Below are 13,758 nucleotides of genomic sequence, written 5' to 3'. Positions count from 1 at the left end.
GTGTGTGTGTGTGTGTGTGTGTGTGTGTGTGTGTTTGCCCAGGTGGTTATGTAAATCTGGACCTGAGGCATAGAATTGTGCCTCAACTCCCCCTTTGGGCTGGCCCAAGGCACCTCTCTCTACCTGGGGCCAGGGCTCTCCTCCTCTCAGACCTCTCCACCAGGCCCAGGGGGCCCCCAAAAGCAAATGTGTGCAAGTCTCCGGGGACCCCCTCAGAAGCAGTGACACACAAATCATAGGGCACAGAGCTGCGCCCAGCTCCCACCCGGGCAGGACAGACAAGCATACACGTGTTCTCCAGGTGCCCACGTGGGCATACACAACCACACACAGGCTTGCACATGTGCACACACAGAGACGACACTGAGCAAGTGTAGACAGGGGTCCAGGGATAGGAGATCACAAAGTGGCAGGTCCTGGCCCCCTCCTAGATTCCTCTGGGTGCCCCTGCCTCACTTATTTACTGTTTTCTTCCACATCACCCAGACAACAGTGGAGCTGGGTTTGGCAGGAGGCCAAGTTGTGTTTTCTGGGAACATCTCACAGAGCTGGGCCCCCTGAAGGTCATCCCCACTTAGCCTTCTCTGGACAGAGTGGGGTTCAGGGTTGGCATCTCCCAGTGTCTCCCTCAAGCCCCAGGCTGAGGAGAAGCCCCTCTGCCCACCAGCTCCTGACCCTGTAAGTGAGGACAAGAGGCTCCAGGGCCCCTTCCCCTGCCTCCTCCCTTCCCGCCTGCCCCAGGATATGAGTAATGCAGGGGCCCCCTCCCCATGACCTCACCCCCTCACTATTCCACAGCTGGGCTCCGTTCTGGGAACTGAAAGGGGGCGGCTCTCCTGGGGTGGGGTGGGGGCCTCTGGCCTGGGAAAGGCGCCCCCCGGCCAGCAGCCCAGACCCCTTGGCAAGCTCCGCAGTGCTGTCAGGGCTCTGGCGATGGCCACCCCGCCCGTGGCCCTGGCCCAGCTGAGTGCAGCTGCGAGGGATTTGGTGTTCCGGTGCAAATGCAATCAGGCCATTTCCTGTCTGTTCTGGCTCTGTGGCCTGGGGCTCAGCCTGAGGGGCCAGGATGTGGGGCCCTGTCCCCCAGCACCCACAACATCCCAGGGTCTGAGTGGAGGGGGTGTTTGGTCCTCACCCAGGTGCAGCGGTATGTGCAGACCCCAGGCTGCTCCTTCTTCTGAGAGGGGCTCCCAGAGCTCAAGGTGGTCTCTGTGACCATGTCTACTGCCTGCCACCTCCCACTAGGGACATTAGTCCTTCTTCTCTCTCCTCTGCTGCTCCCCCCAACGCAGCTCCCTAGTCCCTACCAGGGTCCAAGGGTGCCCATTTTAGGTCCATCCTTTCAGCTGCCCACCCATTTTGTGTTCCAGCAGAGAGTTCCAGAAGGGGCTCAGGCCTTTGTCTCGTCCCTGTCTCAATTCTGCCCCCTACAGGCAGCTGTTGTGGCTGACCAGTCCAGCCATCTCCAAAAGGTCAGCTGCAGGTTTGCTCCCAGGCCTGGGGAGAGATCAGGATTTGGCTGAGGGCAGGAACCAAAGCAAGAAGGTACATGTGTATGTCGAAGTGCCTTCTTCAGGCTGCCTGTAGGGAGACCTCCCTCCTCTAAGTCTGCTGGATGCCACAGGGCTAGAGGTGATCAGAAAGCCTTGGGTTTCCTGAGACCACCAAAGTTTCTGTTGCTCTCATGAGCCCAGCCTACTGAGATCTATATGCTGGGATTGTATGCTTATGGTCCCGCAAGAGGCCACAGAACCCTTAGGAGAGGAGACAGCAGAGAGAGGAGATGAGCCCATGTGGAGGCTGGCTCAAGGACATTTGCAAGCAGTGGGCAAAGACCAGAGTCTGTTTGGGAGACCAGGGAGAAGGTGGCCGCAGCAGGCCAGTACCTGCGTCCCACAGCATAGGATGCCACTCATGAAGTCTTTGACAAGCTCTGTGATGGTTCAAAGCTGGGGTCCCATCCCTGGGGCAGGCCAAGACAGGTCACAGGTATGGCTTGCCCAGCTGTCGCCCTCCCCGGGGAGGCAGCAGTGCCAGTAAATCAGAAACAGTTCCAGGCCAGCTGGTGAGCACTGGAAGAGTTGGGTAGGAGGGCTTGGGTAAGGGCACAAGAGCCTGGCCCTAGGATGGGCCCTGCCTGTAGCACCTTGCCTGTGTGTCTCTTTTCTCTTAGGTGTGGAGGGGATGGGGCCAATCCCTTCCCTGTCATCAGGGGCTGGTGAGTGAGGGGGACATCTCACAGGGCAAGAGCCTGGCCTCACTGTCCAGGGAAGCCCCATGATGAGCTGTTTGTAGAGGGAGGTGACCTTGAATTTGAGCAAGGATCCTCAGGCCAGAGAGGAAGGAGTGGTAGGGCACAGTCAGGGAGGACACGAAACATGCAGAGCCCAGAAGTACTGTCCCCATGGTCTATGTGGGCAGCTTGGGAAGGAGAAGCTGCAACCAGAATTGCAACCTATTAGGAAGCCCTGGGTGTGCTGGGGCCAGCGAGGCTGGACAGGCAGGGAGGATTTAGACAAGAGGAACTGGGAGGGAGAAGTGAGGGGTGGGCTGAGCTGGGCTGGGAAGAGGGACAGGGCAACAGCCTCCAGAACTGCCATGGTGTCTGTTCTGTGGGAGGTGGAACTCAGTTTTCTCAGTGTGGAGAGACACTGAGTAAAGCCCCAGCATGTAGCATGGGCCAGGGGGTCTTTCTGGTGGCTGTGGTCTGTGGTCTGGTGGTCTGGTGGCTGTGGTCTTTCTGGTGGCTGCTGCAGGTCCCACCAGGTCTTGGGTGGGTAGCCTTGGAAGAACCCAGGTAGCAGCAACCTGAGCTGGTCCGAGTGGACCAAGAGGAGCCCACTTCTCCCCTGAGAGAGCTCGGGGATACCACACCCTCCTGGACCAAGCACAGCCCCTCAGGTCTCCCGCAGGCCCCACCAAGGATGGGCAGCTCATTCATCCAGGTGGGAAGGAGAGCTCAGGAGTCAAATGGTTCAGGTTCCTGACTACTTCCTCCCAGCCCCTGAAAGCCTAGACCACCAGCAGCCTCCTGGGCCTCCGTGTCCCCATCTATCAGGGCCACAGGAGCTAATGTACACCAAATGGTCAGCCCGGCTACTGCGTAATGAACACACATGATAAAGTCTTTCTATGACCTCCTTAGCGTTATTCCTGGAAGGGATGGCTCCGAAGGGCCAGGCCTTGGGAGAGTTGCCAAGTACAGAGCCCCTAAACTGGAGGCTATGGGAGCCACAGAAGATTCTGAGCATGGAGGAGAGAAGCCCAGAGGATATAGAGCCAGGAGCCTCTGGCTGGCTTGTGGAAGGCAGACAGGAAGGGAGAAGGGAATGGGGAGCCTATTGCCATTCTTGGGGTGACCTGGGATGAGGCTCTATGGCGATGGGCTGTTGAGTGGAGAAAACTGCAGTCCAACTGGACACCCAGTGGCCCCTGCTCAGGGGAAGGGAGGGACAGGCCAGCAGGTAGAAGAGCCAGGGGAGGTCAGAATGGGAGGAAGGGGAGCACATTCACCCTGGGGAAACAGAAGGGAGCCCTGCCTAGAGAGGGCTAGGGATGGGCAGTGCTGAGGCTCCTATCTCCACTTCTCTTGTATATCTCTGGGGCGACTGAGCCACACCAGGGCAGGGCTCAGCCAAGGTTGCCTCCTACCCTACCCTCGGTCTTTTTTGGCCTTGGTGGACAGTCCCATCTGGGAGCCTGCCTGGACACCTGCCCACAGAGCATGGAGAGCCAGCTGACACTCCAAAGGGTGCCGAAGGGATAGAGTACAGAGAGTCAGCAAGGGAGGCTGTCCCTGCCCTGCAGTGTGCTCCTCATACCTTGGCCTTAGGGTCCCTGCGAGTCTGTGACCCAGGATTCCTGGAGACAGCCCCAGAGAAGAAGCTGTAAGGAATTCTGCAGAAATCTGGGACTCTGGCTCCTTCCCCCAGGCCAGGAGGAGGCGCTGTGCACCCTGGGCAAGCAACAGCCCTTCTCTGAGCCCTCTGGATGGGAAAAGCTCTCCGGTAAAAAGGCCAGACATCCCATAGGTCTTTGTCTCAGGCAAGGCTGTACTGGTGGAGAGAAGCCCCTCCCCCCAGCATTTTGTGGCCTTTACAGCTTGTGTGGTCCCCACAGGCATCTTCTCCCTGTTGGGGGGCCTCTCGCTGCCTCCACCCAGAACTCCCCAGGCCAAGGAAGCTCATCCAGTTCTGCAGTCTTCCCTGCTGGCTACTGCCTAGAGCTCAGGGACGACTAGCCTTGCCAAGGTCTGCTACCCCTCTCCCCCATGGGATCAGGTGCAGCTCTGTCACCAGCAGCCCTCCTCCCCGTGGCCTCTTCCCAGACTTTGCCCTACCTGACATTCCTCAGAACATTGGCCCCAGTATCCTCTGCACTGACCCCAGAACCAGTCCATCCCTGGGGCCCTCGGCTGCCACACTCAGCTCTTGTCCTGCTGGGCAGCTCCCCCCACCCATTTTATAGCTGTAGAGTCAAGGCCAGGCCTGGGGTCTTACCACCAGCAAGAGGATTCACCAACAAGAGCCTCTGTAACAGCTCCTGCCTGGGCCCCCCCAGTCCCCTCAGGACACTGCCTGCCCCACATGTCCCACATGCCCCACTCCAGGCACTGCCAGGACTGCATCCGGCTCCCCTTCCCAACCTGCAGTGAACTGCCGCGCCATCCCTCCCTCCTCACAACCTGCTCCAGTGTCTCCCTCCCTCCTTCTTCCTTCTCCAGTACTTCCTTTCTTATGATGCTAGGGACCTTCAAAACACCCTGAATTTCCCCAGCCCTCAGGAATCTTAGAGGCCAAGTGCAGCACTGACCCAAGACGCACCTAGGGGCATAGAGGATGCTCCTTGTCCAAGCCTCTGAGAAGGGCGGTTGGCCCGACGAGTCCTTGGGGACAGAGTGCCTGAGATGTGCTGCTTGGGGTTGTGGTGCTGGGGAGAAGCTGCTGGGGGTGGGGAAGTGGATGCACAGGAACCTGGGAGACATCTACAGGGGCCATGGCTTTAGGGAGCTGGACAGAGCAGGCACCCAGAGCCTTTCCAGTCCTCCTGGAGGCCAGAGGCACAGCCCCCACTCCTTGTGACCCCACATTCCAGGCCTGGGAACCTGGACAGTCAGAAGGTCTCAGTCTCCAGCTTCCCCAGCCTTCCTACCTCTGGGGTGTAGGGGGAAGGGTCCCCAATCTCCTGCATCCCACACTTACCCAGTCCCAGACCCGTCTCTGCCCCCACCAAAACTGAGGCTGACCACTGCCCACCCATTCCCTTGCTGCCTGCCACCTGCCCCCTGACCTTCTGGACTTGACACTCACTCAGGAGAGGCAGGCAGGGGAGGGTCCTTCCCTTGATGGCCACTGCTCCCAGCCCCTGTGATGGTTGTACCCCAGGAGTTGTCATAGCAACTATAGTGGTCATAGCAACCTCCTTGGGAGCCCAGCTGAGTGCCAGGTAGATGACCATAGCCCAGGCTGCCCACCATACCATCCAGGCCAGTGGGCAAACCCTCACTCTGCCCAAAGGCCCTTCCTTGGGAAAGGTCCTGACACAGGAACAGATGCTCTAAATTTAGGACAGAAAGACCCCAAATACCTTCCTCATAGGAGCTTACAGATGGGCTGTACAGGACCCTGAGGACTCAGTGAGACTGGAAGTGAGGATGCCCTCATACCTCATGTACCAGCCTCTCTATCCCACACTTCTTTCAGAGGGTGAACCAGGGTCTGTTCACTCTGTACGCAAAGTGAGGTCCAGAGCTAAGCTGCATTTCCCACCTGCCAGCCCATCACCTCCCTTGGTCAGAGTGCCCTACCTCTCACGATGTGCTCCGTGGTTAGTCTGGTGCCGGCAGCCTCCTTGCCTTGGTACTGCGGCTCTTCTACATCTTGGCCCCTTCTGCTCAGCCAGACTTGCCCCTCGGGGCCTAGGCTTGGAAGTCAGAGCCTTACCCTCCTCCCAGTTCATCCTGCCGGTTGAATCCCATGTGACTGCAGCTCCTGCTGGCCCTGGGCTAGCTCTCTCTCCACAGCTCCTTCTGCATGCTATGTCCACGAGCCTTTCTGCTCTCCATGTCATTGACCACAACGCCGCAGGGGCTGGGCCAAGTGCACAGCAGCCCTGGAGACCTTCTCGGCTCCCTTGCCCTGCCATCAGAAAACTCCAGTTCTGCTCACGCCTGCCGACCTCCCAGGGGAGGAGGTGAAGGGTCGCAGTGCCGTCTCCTTTCTACACTGGATGGTGCCCAGCAGAGCCCGTGGCTTTGGTGGCAGGCTGCCCTGGCAGAGCGCTCACGGTGCTCAAGAGGCAAGGCTTGGCACACTCCCTGGCACGCGACTGTGGCTGGCACCAGCCTGGGCTCTGCCATCCCTCCTCTTCCCTCTCTGGCCGGCGTGCCCAGATCCACCTCTTCCCAAAGGCCCACTCAGCTCCGGCTGTGCCCGCAGATGCTTCCCAGATGCCGCCCATCCCCCATGCGGTCTAGCCCGGCTGTTCCTGGGGTGGGACCCAGGCTGCGAATCAGTCCAGCGCAGCCAGTGCCTGCTCCTGGCCCTGCCCCTAGGGCATCTGAACATTCCTGCTCCAACCTCGAGTCTGCCTGTTGGAGCCCTGGGGTCCCTGCCTGACCCTTGGCCTCCTATGAGCTCTTGGGGTGCCCTACCCCCCTGTGTCTGATGACTCATGGGGCACTGAGAGGCCCAGACCCAAGGCAGTCCCTCATCAGCCTCCGGAGTGCGGCTACTCAGCCCTATGCCCCGAGGCTGCAGATCCCTCCTGCCCTGGGGCAATGGGTGAGCCTTTCCTCCTCCCCAGCCTTGGTTTCTGCTCTGTACAAATGGAGGACCAAGGACCAGTCTCAGAGGGCCATGGGAGATCAAATCCCCCTGGGTGTTACAACAATTGAAGGTTGCTCTGACAACCTGCTCTGGTCCCTCAACCTGAGTCTTGGCCAAGACCAAGGGCTGCTGGATCAGAAGAGTCACGTTTAATGGGACAAAGTAGGCACTGAACAGCAGCTTGGGTCCTCCCTGTATCCCCATGATGGACAAGCTGTAGATCAGAGGGGCAGTGTCCTGGAGGACCAGGGGGGTCAGTGGCATGATGAGGTTGACCCCTCAGCCTCTGAGAAACCAGGCTGTGGCAGAGCAGAAGAGCTTCCCCCAACCCGGGAGTCAAGGTAGGGTCCCACTCAGGAGTCCTAGTCCAGGTGCACCAATCTCACTCTGATCCAGTGAGAACCAGCCTCTGCTTCCCTCCTGCCTCCTCCTTCCCTGGGGCCTTCTTCCCTTCCTCCTCACCACCATCATCCTCTTGTAGGCTCCATGCCACTCTCCACCAAACCTGTTCTCCCTCCCTCTCCATTTTTCTTCCAAGGACTAGGAGCAGGGCCAACCAATGCCAATACCCACCCTGTTCCATTTCTTGGGGCCTTGGTTTTAATCTGCCAAGGGAGGACAACAGAAGACCTTCCTGCTCACTGACCTCTCTCCCGACTCACCCACCTCCTCTGACACCGAGGCCTGCCCCTTCTACCATTCCTCCAGATTCTTCCTGCTGTCTCTATCCTGCTAGCCCTCTGCCCCTTACCCTACCATCCTTGGTCATCTCGCCTTCTTATTTCTTTCTACTTTTCCCTCTTTTTTCCTTCCCCACCCAGTAGGGCACATCCTTAGGAGGATCCATCCCCTCATACCCCTGGAGCCCCTGGCACCCTGGCTCCTGGGCACCAGCATCTCCAGCCTAGGAACCTTCTTTCCTGTCTTGGGGCATCAGCCGACCTCATAACTACACTGTCACCCCCAGGGCAGAGTCCCATACATCAGTCCCACCAGGAGGGGAATAGGGTCTGACCCCACTCAGCACCCAGCTGGGGACTGAGCACCATCCCTTCTTCCCTCCCTCCAACCCAGGGCCACAGAAGATTTCCAATTTCCAATCCCTCCCCTAACCCCTGGCAGCCCCTGCGCCCACCTGCCCTCTGGAGACCTCCGTAGTCAGCCCCCAGCTGCAGTCCTCTGCTGAGCCACTCTGAGACTGATGAAATGTCCCTGGGGGCAGCAGCCATGCCAGTCCTCAGGGTGCCCCCTCTGGGCTCTGGAAGCAGCTCTGGGTAGGCAAGTCCCTGGGTGCCCAGTGCTCCTTGGTCGCTGCTTGCTGCCCGACTGCCCAACTCTGATCTGCCGGTTGGGACTGGAGCCGGAACCTCCGTCCTCTGGGCTCTGGCCCTGACACCCTGCCCAAGGGGCTGGGCCACTCGGTCCCTGTGCCCCCTGCTGCTGGCTCAGCTAGGCTCCGGGCAGGACAGGCTCCGGCCAACAGACTCCTGAGCCTGCAGCATGCTGCCCACCAGATGCCAGGGTGGGGGCCACCCCACCTCCAGGATCTCAGGCCTGGACGGGCCTGGTGGCCACACCCCCTTGGACACTGAGGCCTGGAGGCCTAGTTTCCCCACCCCTAGGGGCCAGCCCAACAGGCCATCGTCCTCATCCCCTGCCCTGCTGGCTGCACTGGGGTTCCCAGAGTCTCCTGAGCTAGGCTCAGAGGGTGGATGCCTGCCTGAGGGCCTTAGAGCCATGGATACAGGCTGTGTGTCTGAGATGTTGTGTGCCTGGTACCAAAGGGGCAGAGGGCTCCTGCCATCCAGCGAGCCTCTGCTAGGGGGTGGCTACAGGGCTGGGGGCCAAGTTCAAAGCAGGAATGGCAGCCAGGGTGACCGCAGCTCAGCCTCTTGGCTCAATGCCATCTACAAGGTGTTCCAGCCAACTTACTTCCTTCACTAAGCCAGCCCTCTGGGGCCACAGGACAGGAGGTTGGAGGAGAGTTCAGGTGATCTCTGGGAGGGGGAGGTCATCTTGGGGGTCTCTGGATCACCCTTAACCCTGGCTGGCCTAAGGGGTACCTGAAAGGGCCTGACTCAGCTGGGGGCAAGCAGGAGGCTTATGGGGTGAGACAGATACCACACCTGGAAGGGGAGGAGCTTGGCATCTGGCAGGAGTGCCAGTCCCTGGGTCCACCCTGCCAGCGTAAAGCCCGTGCCTGCAGAGGCTGGGAACAGACGGTTTGGAAGAAGTCCTCTCTAGTGGCTCCTTGCAGAGCTCCTGCTCACACCAGATTTAGACAAGGAGAGTGGGTAGGCAGAAGACACATTTTTCCACTGGGCCATAGCATCCTTTAATGAGCTGCAACTGGATTTGATTTACACCTGGTTATGGGTGGTGCCCAGCAGGCCCTTTGGAGCATGTCTCAGAAAGGATGGACAGAGCCCAGCACCCTGGCATGGGAGCAAGTCAGGGTCCCCAGGGGAGAGGTTTGGAGAGAAGAGGTGGATGTGGGAAGCAGCTCACCACTGCCTGCTGGGTGACGTGGGGCAAGTTGCTATTGCTAAACCTCTCTGAGCCTGGTTTTTTCATCTGCGTGCTGGGGCTGGGGGAAGTAGAAACCATTGGATACTATAGAGATGCAAACTAGGGTCATGGAGCTTGGGTGGGGGTGTCACTGTCCCAGGTGGTGGCATGCATGTGTGGGTGGGTGAATGTGGGAGTGTGTGCCTTTGGCCCAGCGTCAGGGTCCTCGAGGCTATGAGGGTCAACACGTGCCTGTGAGCATCCCCTTGGACTGCTCAGCCCCCAGCTCACCACCCCACACGAATATGCTTCCCTTGGCCTGTACAAGGCCTGGCCTGCTCCCCGATGCTTCCCTGGAGTCAAAGGGTCAGTTCCTCCTGCCTCTGCCCACTGCTGGCCAGTGACCTGTCTGCCTCCAGTCTGGTCCAATTGCTCCCAAAGCTGTGCTGGGGCTGCAGGCCCTTGGGTAGCCAGGCAGTGGCCTGACAAGGAGCACGGGGCACAGCTGACTGATGCTCATGGCCCAGGGATGGGGGTGCAGACGCATGGCCAGGCCCATGTGCCTCCTGCCAACACCCATGGTGCTTTGCTCATTGCTCGCAGGCCTCAGCTTCCCCATTTGTTAAATTTCAGTCAGTGGTGAATCAAGGGTCTGATACCAGCAACTCAATATCCAGGCCACAGAGCTTCCCAGAGGACTGGGGTGAGGGGCTGGGGACACATCCCACAGGGCAGGGAGTTGGGAGGGAGGGCCTTGGGCATCCTGGAACTGAGCCCTTGAAGAACAGCAGGAAGGGCTCATGGGGCCCAGGGCAAGCGCAACTGTAGGGAGCCTACCATGAGGGCCACCTGGTCCTGGGCCAGGACCGTGCCTGGAAGAGGACGTGGAGAAAGCCATCTCTACATCTGCACGCACCCAGCAAGCAGGAGCTGGTGTACCCTAGGCCACTTGAACTCTGTTCAGCAGACACCTATGACCCTATCTGTACCTCTAGGCTCACCACAGAGGACTAGGGCTGCAGTTCATGGAGGTACTGAGAGATGCTGGGCCTGGAAGGAGCCAGGAAGAAAGTACACCAGGCTGGCAGAGAAGAATCACTCTCCCAGCCAGGGAGAACCATGCAGGCTTCCTGGAGGAGGTGACATTGCAGTCTGGAAGTTTGAGAAGGAGGAAAGGCAGTGCAAGTGGCTCAGAGCCACTGACGGGAGTGGTGGCTCTGAGCTCACCTTGTCTGAACTCTGAGGGGCCTTGGGGCCTTTAGTACCTGTGCTATCATCATAACCCTGCCAAGTGGGTGCCACCACACTGTGCTTTACAGAGGAAGAAACAGACTGAGAGAGAACTCTGCACTGGCTAGGAGCCAGCAGCCAGCAAACCAGGATTCCAAGGCCCAAGTGTTCCTCAGGCAACAGTGCCTCCCGCGTGGGGCTGGACACCAAGGGTGGCTGGCATATGTGGCTCCGAGGCCAGTGCCATCTGTAAAGCAGGGTGACTGACGGTGCCCCGAGGCCAGCGGCAGGCCTCCCTGAGGCCCTGTTCTCCGTCCTGGGTATTGCGAAGGCCTGTGAGTGGAGGCAGCCGCGCAGGTGGGAGAAGGAGGAAAGTGAGGGGAGGACGCGCTGCCAGGGCCCAGGGAGGTGATGGCCTCGTGCTCCATTGCACGTGCACGTGGCCAGCTTGGCACCCCTGTGGCCTGACTCCGGCAGGAGCAAGGCCGGGACAGCCCCACATCCACAAGCCTAGCTCAGCAGGCCCAGCCCAGACAGTGGGTGCCCTCGTGCATGGCAGCACTGTGGGCACCCACCCCGGGCCGGGTAGGGGACCTACCTCAGAAGCTGCTCCAGACCCCGTCTGCTAGAATTCCTCCTCAGGAGCGCCGAGCCACTCATGCTGCTGGCCGCTAATCGGGAGGCTGGCGACCTGGCCTGACCCCAGCCCTGGGGATGCTGCCTCCTTCAAAGGCTCCTGTCTCACTGTAGCAGCTGCTGTTGCTGCTGCTGCTGCCGCCTTCAGCCCTCCTCCTCTGCTTTCCTTTCTTTTCTTTCTTCTCCTTTCTTTCTCTTCCCCTCTTCCCTCCTCTCCTCTCTCCTCTCCTCTCCCCTCCCCTTCCCTTCCCTGCCCTTGCTCTCTCTGCTTCTGTCCCCTTCTGTGTCTGGCTGTCTGGTCTCTCTGGCTCTGATGCCCCCTCCCTGTCTCCTCTCTGTCTGGCTGTCTGATGGGTGTCTTGTCTGTCTCTGTGACCTTCCGTCTGTCTGTCTTGACCCCCTGACCCTTGAGGTAGGGGTCTTGGGCTAGCTCCCAGCTGGCGGCCCCAGAGCTTGTCCACTGTCCCTGGGCCCTGCCTCTGTTGGTCTCGCTCCCCTCTCCTTCCTCAGGACGCTTCACAGCTGCTTCCCTTTTGTTCCCCCAACCCCCTTCTCCGCCCCCCTTGGTCTCCTCCACCTCCACCTCCTCCTCCTTCCGAGACTAGTAAAAATGTCAGAGAGAAAACCCTCCCAGCCCAGCAGCGTGGGGGCTCACTGGACCTCTGTGGCCGCTGGTGGGCAGCATGGCTGCCTCTTCCCAGCCTCCTTCCCTCCCTCTTTCCCTTTCCCTCCCTCCCTCAGCCACCTTGGCAGTTTGCACCTCCCCTGCCCACCACATGGCTGCCTCCCATCTCTCCAGTGTCCTGTCCTCGGCCAGGCCTGGCCTTCCTGCTGGCCCTCTCTGTCCAGCCCAGCACTCCTGCCTGCCCTCCCTCTTCTTCCCAGGTCTCCCTTTCTCCCTGCAGACCCTCTCTCCTCTCTCCTTCCCCACTGGTTACTCTGCCCCTGTCTCCCTCAGTCCCCCTCCCCCATCCCTTCCTCTTCTTCTCCTCCTCTCCCTCCCTCTTCTCCCCTCCCTCCAGGTCTCCATTTTGCACTTGTTTATTTCCAGCCCTCTGCTCTTGCTGTCACCCCAAGGGGAGGCTGGGCACATCAGGAATCCTCCCTGGCCCCCAAGTAGGAAGGCTGCACCCCCACTCCCAGCGCCCCACAACTGCACACAGAGCAAGGAGACCGGAAACAAGATGGATGCACACAACACCTCCCCTTTGATCTCTATGGTCCACAGAAGTGGCCATGGGCACCGGGCTGGTTGGTACCCTCGCCAACTGAGCCCCCCTTGCCCTGTGCTCTGGCCAAGGCCCAGGGAGAAGCAGCCCAGCCCATTGTTGTTCTGGTTGGGCTTAGTCACTGTGACTCACTTGAGAACACAGGGGCTAGTGGATGGACAAAGGGAGGGACTGGACTCACATTTGAGGGGAGTCAAGTGGGCCAGCTCTGGGCCAGGAGACTTATATCCAGTAGTTCATCCAACTCAATAACACAACCACTGAGAGACTGGCACCACTGCATCTACGTACCAGTCAATACTCAGTTAGCAGCATTGGTATCCGAGGCCACAGAGCCAGGGCCTGGGTCTGCTGACCACTGGCCACCCAGCACTGCCCTAGTACATCTCTGTGTATGCAGCCTGCCAGCCCCCAGCCCCTGTCTCCATGTCACAGAGAACTGGGCCCTCTCTCATGCCCAGCTAGTGTAGCCTGTGGCTTGGCCAGGTGTCAGGGCCATGGAACACTGAAGAACACTGAGTGGACCAAGAACGAGGTCATGATAAGGCAGATGAGTGGCTGAACACATAAAATGAGTCATCACAGGAAGGCAGTGTGTAGCAGCAGTAGGAGCAAGGACTGGAAAATTCCACAAGGGTCCATTACTCAGGTCTGTGGTGACTCAGGTGGTGGGCGGTGGGTAGAGACTGCCAGGCTCAGGAAATCTGCCCCACCCCAACATAACAGGCCAACCTTGAGAAGGATGCTCACAGCATCTCCCCTCCCTTTGCACAACCAAGGAGCCAAAGAATAACAGGTATACAGCAGGGACATTTGTGCCCACAGAGCTGTAGGGACCTCCAGATCTGATGGCACACAGGCAGGGAAGAAGCCAGGATGGCCTTTAGATTGTGCCCACATTTAGTAGATCACCCAGAGGAACCTAGGCCTCTAGCCATAGACTGCCAGGAATAAAATGTGACCAAGGCAATTTTCCTTCAAAAGAAGGAAGAAGGGAGAATATTGCCGCAGAAGAGAAGGCTGCTGTGGGATGATTCAAGTTCCTTGTCACCAGAGAATAGTTGACTGTCGGAACTGTCGATGAGTAGGAAGTAGCAAGAGTAGACCTTTAAATGTAGTGGCCAAGATTCATGGTTTTACAATTAGGACATGCCCTAATATGGCAAATGGAGTTGAGTTTTCATGACTGTTACTATTGTTTTCCCATCCATCCATTCATCCATTTCTGCATGTACCTATCCATCCATTCATCTCTCCTTCTAACCATCCTCTTTTGATGATGCCTGTCTTTATATGTATGTGTCATTTCTCAATCTATCAACTCCTCA

The 13,758-nt window shown here is 58.9% G+C and overlaps 1 protein-coding gene across 5 annotated transcripts in view; it reads right to left on the bottom strand.

Moving 5' to 3' along the window:
• Window positions 1–13,758, bottom strand: part of Lsp1 (lymphocyte specific protein 1) — a 32,387-nt gene that overhangs the window by 11,926 nt on the left and 6,703 nt on the right. Inside the window, exon 1 of one of the 5 annotated variants that reach the window (XM_010635643.1) lies at window positions 11,164–11,381. The exons of 1 other annotated variant lie outside the window; for it this stretch is intronic. In XM_010635643.1, coding sequence (XP_010633945.1) covers window positions 11,164–11,225 — 62 coding nt within the window. In that variant the 5' untranslated portion in view covers window positions 11,226–11,381. Of the gene's footprint in view, window positions 1–5,806; window positions 6,743–11,163; window positions 11,382–13,758 lie in introns of those variants that run through there. 3 more of the 5 variants (XM_010635641.3, XM_010635639.3, XM_010635640.3) reach the window with 3 other exon arrangements.

The sequence above is a fragment of the Fukomys damarensis genome, unplaced genomic scaffold (genome assembly GCF_012274545.1).
Source record: "Fukomys damarensis isolate Sample0158 unplaced genomic scaffold, DMR_v1.0_HiC HiC_scaffold_27, whole genome shotgun sequence".
Lineage (NCBI taxonomy): Eukaryota > Metazoa > Chordata > Mammalia > Rodentia > Bathyergidae > Fukomys > Fukomys damarensis.
The sequence above is the reverse complement of the archived record's forward strand: the minus strand, read 5'-3'. Positions and strand labels throughout refer to the sequence as shown.